Raw genomic sequence first — 9,922 nt, forward strand, 5'->3', positions numbered from 1 at the left:
AGTCTTACACTGCTAAATTAGGGACGGCTAGCGCAGATAGCCCTCGTGTAGCTTTGCGCGAAATTCAAAAACAAAAAAAACAAAAACATAATTATTTTTAATTTTTGAAAGTCAGCTTTTCTAAAATCGAGAACTTGATCCTATTAACTTTAGTAATAATGCTATAGTCGCTAGTATTGAAGCTCAGTGTCACGGCTATGTTTCTAGTCATTTCAGTAATAAGAATAAGATCTCAAATAGTGTATTTTACAGGTGAGTCTTTCAAATTCTGGGTTAAAATCTCCCGTAACTTCAACAAACTATTTACCATCACTTGAAGAAAATAGTCTGATAGACAGTTTCTCTAAAATTATATTTTTTCATAATAATGATTCTGTTTTTGTCATCAGCTTAACTAATCTGCTTATGCCTATTATTTTCGGTTTTAATAGCCCAGTTATAAGATCTGTAAAAAATGCTAACAAGAAACCGTTTCCCTTTTTTGTTAAGATCCCACATTTTTCCGTTTTCTCACTAAATTCTTTCATAACTTCAGCAATTTTCTGACAAAGTATCCCCCTCCTATTTTTATTTTTATGTTCCTGCAAAAGACCGCAAAATCTTCTAATTTTCACTGACTGAGACGCAATAATATTATTATAATTTAACATGTTAACGGCAATTAAAGCTTCCAATTCTAATACATTTAAAAATTGTGGTGTAAATGTAAAATAAACCACACTTATTTTATTTAACTTTTCCATTAATATACCTAAGTAGTATTTTCTAAAGTTAATAAATTGTTCTCGTATCTATCTAAAGTTAGCTGACACGGGTCTTTACAAAATCATTTAGCGCTTCCCAAAAAACTATAATTCACAGTATACTAAAGTCGGGCCCATCACGAGCAAGCAGTTCTCCCCTATTCTACAGATTTAACCTGTTTGTTAACTAGATCCCTGCTAAAAATAAGTTTATATCTTCCCACATGCCTAAAATCCTTGTTCACACCTGACACGAAAATGGATTACTGAAAGAGTTACTTGGCAATTTTCATCTTTCAATCTCGGTAACCCTCATTTCTGTAGGTACTAACATAATGTACTTCGACATATATATATATATTTAATTTCTGCCAACCGTCTTTCAACTCTTTCAGCATCGTCCTGAATCTTAGCTCTTAGTAAGCATATTCTAGACATGGGGTTCTTGTGAAGTCGGTTACATACAAACATTTTAATGCACGTACTTAGTGCAAACCCATTACAACCATCTAACGCTCCTTTCTTACCCTGTTCTTATCACTAGCCAGAAGCTCAAACGTATTCAATAAAGTTGGCCGTTTTCCAACTAGCTTATCCTCCTAGTTGTATGTCTTTGTTATTACGTAGAACAGTAAATCCGGCATTTTCCCTTTTCCTAATTACCTATAAAGCTTTTCCGATACCTTTCATTAAATTCAACTTTTTTGTTTAAAACATTTTCTCTGAAATTAAAACTAAAGCATACGTTTCACATAATTGCAACATAAGTAACAAGTAAATGCATGCTACAGCGTGATCAAATCTGAAAATACAAAGAAATAGTTAAAAAAACGTGGTTAATGTTCCATCTAAACGACCTCCATCAGGACATTTTAGTCACATATTTCTTTCCCTTACACTGTTTCTGCACATCTGCCCTTGCAGGTTTTTCTTTTCTTTATTGTGCCATTTCTGAAAAAGACACTGCATATTAGCCTATATGTCAGAAAATTAAATTAATTCGAGGTCCTGCTTATTCTAGAATACTGAACAACATTGCGGTCACTTGTGTTCTCCGATGGCTCAACGATGTGCTTTAGAGCATATAACGCTAAAATTCGGAATTCGATCATGCAGTGGATATCGACAGTTCTGCGCCAAAACAGAAACTTAATTTACTAAATCATGAAAGACTTGGCAACAAATATATATCCTAGTAGAAGCCTGCTTTAAAAGAAGCACAGTATGTAGACACACAAGAAGGGTCAAGATGGAAAACATATTTGTGCAAAAAACTAGGTATTATAGTATTCAGTTTGTACTGTTTCAACAAGGGAGCTAATTAATTATCTTGACGTTTAACAAATCCCTCTTTTGAAGTTTTTGTCTTTCAGAAACCATTTGTTCACATTTTTATTTGACACATGCAAGAGAAAATGACTAACGATATTTTTCGCTCATCTTTCTTTTAAAACTTTTCGTTTTATTTAAACATTTTAGAAGAAATGATAATCAATATTTATTAGTCGTATTTGTGTGAAAACACTGGAGAACTGATAAAGCACGTATATCATTATGCTATGTTTATAAGCACCAGGAACTTGATAAAAGGAAATTTTTAACTTTTAACTTTAGGTTAAACTTCTGGGGCTCTAAAAACATTTCTTTGTTTTGTCATCTTTGACGTCAAACAATCAGGAAAAATGTGACTTTAGTTTTGTTTGAAATTGTCAAAGAACTGAAATACGGTACTAATTTTTCAGCTCTCATGAATCATTGGTGCACTTGGATATAGAATTTAATATTCAGCTTTAATAAAAAAAGGCTGATGAACATGTTTGTGTGTTATATTTTCAATATTTGATACAACCGCCATTGGCAAGCAGTATTTATTTATTATTTTTGGTCTCGCATGACCTGATGGTTAGGACGCTCAACTCACAATCTGAGGGTCGCGGGATCAAACCTCGTTGCCTAACATGATCACTCTTTCATCCATTGGGTGTTATAATCTGACGTTGAATCCCACTATTTGCTGGTGAAGAGTAGCCCAAGGATTGGCGGTGTGTGGTGTTGACTAGCAGCCTTACCTCTAGTCTATCACTTCAAAATGCATCAAACAAACAAAAAAATTCGTCTTACAACTCTGTTTGAAACAGCCATTGATAAGCAGTATTTATGTTTCAGCTCAATTGAAAAGCGTCACTGATAAACATTGCGTTTATCTATAAACTTTTTTGAAATCCCCATTGAAAATCAGTGTTTTTGTTTAACTATGTTTCAAACTCCCACTAATGAGCAGTTTTTATCTTTCAGCTCTGTTTGAAACCGCTGGTGAGCTGATAAACGGTAGCAAGTGTGATTATAACTTTATTAGTAATATGACCAACGAAAGTAGGGGGCGCTTCTTTTCTCCACAGTACCCCAGCATCTACCCCAAGAATGTCGACTGTTCTTATCGCTTTGCTGGAAATCCCAACGAAAGAGTAAAAATTATTTTCGAGCAAGTTCATTTACAGAATAATGACCTAAGGTGAGAAAAAATGAATTATTTTATTCAAAAACAAAACTAATCACCTACGAGTATTTAATAAGTATATTTGGTTATAGATATAGAAGAAAGTATATGACAAACGGTAAAAAAAAACAAATAAAAACATCTCAATTCCGCACATGAAAAATGGAGTTAACTTCCGCACCCGAAAAATAGGGCTAACTTTGTGTAATTGTAAATAAAGTTTAAATCTACAATAACGGAACATCACCAAATTTATATCGATATTAGTTTCGACACTTTTACTTGTCCTCTTCAGTCCAAACATAGGATTGAATAGGGCACGTGCACGTGTCGAAACTTGTATCTGTACAAATTTAGTGATGTTCCGTTATTGTGAACTTAAACTTTATTTCAAATTTCTCTATACGGTACTGAGTTTTTACCTACTATTAACCTTGTGTGTTTGAAGTTTATTTGTCTCTCAGAAAATAAATACATCTCTGACTTAATCAAAATCTAACTTGACCCAAATTATTCACTTGTACAGGTGCATATTATTTTACTCAAATGTGGAAAAACTGGAGGTTTTTGTTTTTGTCCCTTTTTTTTTTCTTTTTTGTGTAGTAAGTAACTTTAGAATATCCAGACATATTTGATTAAATTGCTTTTGTCTTCGTTTGTCAGTATAAGAATCTGATACTGGCGGAACAGAAAACTTTGCTTTACCTTTCAATCTTACCCTCACGCAAACAAAATGCATGGTGTGTCTTATAATATTTTAAACAGCGAAATCGTGGTTTGGTACTTTTTCAAAAATTACTCACTAACTTAATGGGAAGTTATTTTTAACCCTGGGATTATCACTGGTGTCCATGGCTTTTTAAAATCAATTTTTTTAAACACTGTGCATCAAATTGCTTGTGGATCCATCCATGACTTGTTGGTTACAATGTCCCTAAACATGTGAGTCACAAAAAATTAAAAATACCATCAATATAGCAATTAAACTCATTAGTTACTGCTACATATTTTACATAGAAATGCATTAATTCTAGTGCTTGAAGTGAGGCGTGCTGAAGTGGGATTTCATTCCACTTCTTTTTCAGGAGGACCTGAAACCATCCTGCTACCTTTAAGTAAACTGTAAGCTTCTAAAAAGAAAATGTTAAATAAATTGTGCACTAAGTACTTACGGCAGCAAGGGACTGGGAAAGAAACTATATTTTGTTTCTTAAAATATCGTGCAAGGACGAGGCAGGAATGAGACAAAGTAGTAAAGGGATGGAGGGAATGAACCCTCTAGCTACGGGCTCGGTCGGTGTGACCCAGTTCGTAACCACAAAGTAACCATCAAAGTTTCCATACTATAACTCGTAACAGTATACAGTTATTTATACTTGGTGTTATTGTTTTATTGCCCTTTGAACCGTGTCTAACTGAAAGTCCCGCCACACAAGTTATAAGTCAATCGGAGGGCGTGCAGCTCACGTAACCATATCGAATTACCGAATGTACGAACCTCGTGAAGAACTTTTGTTTTCATTACCTTACTTTGTTCAGTCTAATAAATTTTGATTTGTACATTTCAGTTAATTTTATAATAATAAATAAAGAATAGCGATGAAAAACAAGAAATATAGTACTCAGCTTCAAAAATTTCGCAAACCATTCCGCTTCCTCCTATCCTCACTTCAAGCACTAGTTATTTCATCTGATTGTTTTTATCAGTTCTTCAAACTGGTTATTGTAACAAGCAAAACATTTACTCAGTATGGTACAATGTGAACCCCGCAAGTAGTGAATGTATAGAAACAAGTCAAGAATTCAAGTGTTATATCTCCTACCGAGGAAACATGATGCTGAGGTTCAAAGAAGATTCATACAGACATACTAATACTGATCTATAGACGCTTGTCTGACAGTTTGATTCGTTACAGCTGCCTGATCAATCCAGACAAGATCGAGATTTACGATGGTGAAAGTAGTACAAGCCCTATGATTGGAGAGCTTTGTAACACCGAGAGTTTTGTGGATTTTGTATCAACGGGTCCTGATTTGTTTATCCTCTTTCGCAGTCGCGGCCATTTTCCATCTCAAGGATTTAAAGCTACCTTCATGTTTGAGAATGATACTGCCCTAGGAGAAGACCTAGAAACGCCGTCAATGGGTGAGTCTATACATTTCAAACTTAGTATTGTTATATCACTCATGCACGACCCTATCAAAAAGGGGAAGAGCTCCAGAAATATCATTAGTGGATAAACGTACATATTTAACCTTAATAATATATCATAACTCACACGCACACAACCATATTAAATACAACAGAAAACCTGGAAACCGATCATGGATTTCCCCATTTAATAATAATACAATGTAAACAAGCACAGACGTATATAACTTGACAAACAAAACACAGATAAAAATCTACAAGAATTCAACAAGTGGACCGGGCGTAGCCGAAAGTTAGTATGCCCGAACTGTAAATCTGATAATTCCTGGTTTGCGTCTCCTTGTCGCAAAACCACTTTCCACACTTTCAAGCCATTAGTGCGCTATAACAGTGATAGTAAAATCCCACTGTCCGGTCAGATAAAACTATCCCAAGAGTTGGCGGTGGGTGTTGTTGACTAGCTGCCCTCCTTTTAGTTTATCAGTTCAAAATTATGGGCAGTTAATTGTGGATAGTTTTTGTGTAGCTTTGCACAAAAATGGGAAAAAACGTACAAACATCTACAATTGAGCCTATATCTTTAACATATAGAAATCATACAAGCAGAGCAAGTGAAAGTTAATATATAGGAACACAATTTAATAGATGGGCTTAGCTTAATTCACACAAACTATCAAACATGATAAACAAGTCAGGGTGTTTATTATTTTGACATACAAAGTAGCAGTTATGAACTGGACGAATTTCTGGAATATTTTATGCCAATATTCAGTATACGGGTTGTATGAGTACGCAAATACACATATGCATCCCACTCTTTCGGTGATTTTGAAAGTCGTTTTAAAATTTAACAGAAAAGTAAATATCATAAAAAAATCGCACTATAATTCTATACCTAGTGCTTATAATTTAGCACAACAATATTCCGGCACTCAGTATCGTCTCTAAAATTATCACCTTAAGATATTGCGTACTGATGCGTACCGATTCAACATTTTCACCTGCGTATAAACATTGCAAACTCAGCAATACAGGAGAGATTTAGAGATGCCTTTAATCTTAACATTTAGTAGTACTATACTTTATTCCCCTATATTGAGAAGATGAAACAGTCTATTTACAAATTATACTGTTCTAAAGTTTGTTTGCTTGTAGTTGAGCACAAAACTACACAATGAGCTACCTGTGCTCTGCCCACCACGGGTATCGAAACCCGGTTTTTAGCGTTGTATTTTAAAGTGAGGAAATTCTTGAAATATTTAAAAACGTGGTGTTTCTTAAGTAGTTTTAAATATGTAACAATATTTCTAAGTAAAAATTACTCGATACTTTTAGGGTAATAGTTTAAACTCATACAAGTTCTCCCGATGGTTTGTTTGTTTGTTTTGAATTTCGCGCAAAGCTACACGAGGGCTATCTGTGCTGGCCGTCCCTAATTTAGCAGTGTAAGACTAAAGGGAAGGCAGCTAGTCATCACCGCCAACTATTGGGTTACTCTTTTAGCAACGAATAGTGGGATTGACAGTCAGATTATAACGCCCCTACAGCTGAAAGGGAGAGCATGTTTGGTGTGACGAGAATTCGAACCCGCGACGCGCAGAATGCAGGTCGAGCGCCCTAACCACCTGGCCGTCTCCCGATGAGATAGCGGTTAAGTTTAGGCACGTGCAACGCTAAAATCCGGGGTTCGATACCCTGCGATGTACATAGCATATAGTCCAATGTAGCTTTTCTCTAAAACAAACAAACTCACACAAGACGTTATATCTACGAAATTTCATTCACCAGTTTCATTGCTGTCAATGTATGTATGTGTGTGTCTTGTATAGTGACTTCTTAAGACTAATCAGAAGCTCTACGTTTTTAAATATCACATTAACTAACTTGTTACTTTTAAATGTATTTTAAATAAAAATATACTATTTTCTTCCAGTTGTTTTTAAATGGGTAAATTGATATATGTTTAAGAAAAGCCATGAAAATATTGGCCTATTTTAATTCTTCTTCATTGTTAAACAGTTACTATTTAGATATAAAATGGCGTTTTTAAATGCTTTTTTAACGAAGTAGCAAAGTTAATTTCTAGTAATACCTTTTGATAACTTATAGTATGTATTACTTTGTACTCACCAAAAATCATATTTTCTTTAGTTGATAAAGATGATAATTTAAACTTCCCTGGATACCATTATATTTTATGAAAAAATAATTAATTACTTTAATATTTTGTACAGGATTTCATGATTAATAAAATTAAATGTAATACAAATAAATAAGTATTTAAATAAAACGATTTATTCAACAATATTTTGGTAGTCATCATATTAAATGAGACAAAGGGACATCTGTAGGCTTACGAAAACAAGAGAAGGTTGAACAATCGAAAAGTTTTATAGTTTTGTTAAAGAAGGATGACGTTTCAAGCTAGCGCATGCGTACAGATTTAAATTCATAGTCGTTATCTTCACTACATAGCCTGTGTAGTCGTGGAAACTGTGAGTATGGTATAGATATGTTGTTACTCTACAGTTGGGAAGATTCGAAGTGTAGGTAAGTGTGTGTGAATTCTGGTGCACAGTAACCTTAAACAAAAACAAAACGATGCTCCAGGCACTCATACATGTAAACGAAACAGGTGTGTCACCTGCCCACATATAAACAGCACTACACATCTACGAGGAAAAATCACAACTTTCGGCATAAAACAGCCCTTCCCATGTACCACTCAATGTCTCATTTACTGTATAATTTGCAATAGTTTATGCATTGGCCAAACAGGCCGCCGTCTCGGTGATCGAGCACGAGAATATTTAAAACATATTACACTGTGGAACCAGGATGCACCTGTGGGCAAACATTTCACCAACAACAACAACAATATAGTTGAGGACTTTTCGATTCTTGGACTTGTTAGTGGTCCGACAGTCATTCATAAAAGAGAACGACTGAAAAGGAGTTTAATCTACAACGTGGAAACCCTACAACCATCTGGTTTAAGTAAACGCTTTTCTTTCCTGTAGATTCTCATTTTATATTTTTTGTTTAAATTTTAATCGCAATCTGTTTTATCTTTTCATGACTTGTAAAATTTATGTAAAATATGTAATTTTGCACAGAAATCTCACGCTCAACATTCCAAATACTATACGCGCAATTTCTTTGAATTCTGCGCATGCGCCTTTGTTGTAAGCTGTACGATATGACGAAGAGCACTGGCTCAAAACGTCATCTTTCTTTAAATAAAAATATTAAAAAACTTGGCGATTGTTCAAACTGGTCTTTAATTTCGATGTCTTTGTCGCCTATGCGGTTTTAACTATGTATTTCGATTTACGAAAACAAGAAACCTTTGAGGTTATTAAACATCTTAAAGCTAAATTCGATGACGAAGAACCCACTTTGAGCAAATGTACAACGTTTCGACAAGGTTTTGTCATCATCAGGTACCTGTTATGTTAAATGTATATTAAAGTTTTTCTGCATTACCCATTCAAGCCGTCTCCAAGCATTATTAATCTTAAAGCTAAATAATGCACTGGGATATGATCAATAATATTTTCGTAGAAGAAACAAGTGATCCTCAGATTTCAATAGAAACTGGACTAATATATATTGGACAGATTAAATAATTAATAAACATTGTAGCATCTTGTTTGGTGTGTGTTCCATAATTCCATAGAACAACTAGCTGAAGTTTGCACTCTCGAAGTTCTGAAACATAGAGTTTTACAACATTAAAACAGTAGATTGACTTACTATTTGCTTTTAACTTCATTGATATTGCTTTTCAGTTCTAATTTACTGAGACTATTCTTATTGGCTGTTGCTATCTAGATTCCCCTTTGGTATTTTAATTAATATATATGTGAAAAATGTTCTAGGCCTATTTTTGTTTAGTCAATGCCTACGTCAGTCAAAACATTAAACAACGATGCCAGATGTAAAAACTTACAACATTTAATAACTAAAACTAAAAGTAACGTGTATTTACATTATAAAATAACACAGTATCTTTTAAAACTCATAAACCTTTATGAAAGACACTATAACAAATTGCTTGATAACAGCTCTTGATAAAGTAAGGAGGTGTAACTTCTCTCGACTGGATTATTGTTAAGAGTAAATTAACTTGATAAAGTTGTACCTGTTTTGGTGGGTTCTGTACAAATTTGATATAAAGATCTTAGAAACTAAATAAAATTCTTAAAATTTGGTTTTTAAAGAATGAATACACTGAACAGGTTGGATATTAATTTTTATTTTACATAATGTGTAAATACATCACATTTTAGCAAATTTATTAAAATATTGTACTGATTTTTACCGTATTTTTCGGTGTATAAGACGCACCCTTATTTTGAAGAACATGTTTTGGGGAAAAAAAGCTACAGTCGAATTTGAAAGATTTTTATTTAACAAAAATTCATTTTGATACTTTAAAAATTAGTATATATTGGTCTAAACACAAAAGAGCTCAAAACATCAAAATAAGAAAATACCGTAAATCAAAAAAAAAAGTTTACTAGTTAT

At 33.7% G+C, this 9,922-nt stretch overlaps 1 protein-coding gene across 1 annotated transcript in view; it reads left to right on the top strand.

The window, feature by feature from the left end:
* Nucleotides 1-9,922, top strand: part of LOC106462621 (suppressor of lurcher protein 1-like) — a 127,393-nt gene that overhangs the window by 104,524 nt on the left and 12,947 nt on the right. The window contains exons 6-8 of the mRNA XM_022389936.1: nucleotides 3,039-3,255; nucleotides 5,157-5,386; nucleotides 8,171-8,408. Coding sequence (XP_022245644.1) covers nucleotides 3,039-3,255; nucleotides 5,157-5,386; nucleotides 8,171-8,408 — 685 coding nt within the window. The remainder of the gene's footprint in view (nucleotides 1-3,038; nucleotides 3,256-5,156; nucleotides 5,387-8,170; nucleotides 8,409-9,922) is intronic.

This window comes from Limulus polyphemus, unplaced genomic scaffold (assembly GCF_000517525.1).
Source record: "Limulus polyphemus unplaced genomic scaffold, Limulus_polyphemus-2.1.2 Scaffold1210, whole genome shotgun sequence".
In the NCBI taxonomy this organism is placed as follows: Eukaryota; Metazoa; Arthropoda; class Merostomata; order Xiphosura; family Limulidae; genus Limulus; species Limulus polyphemus.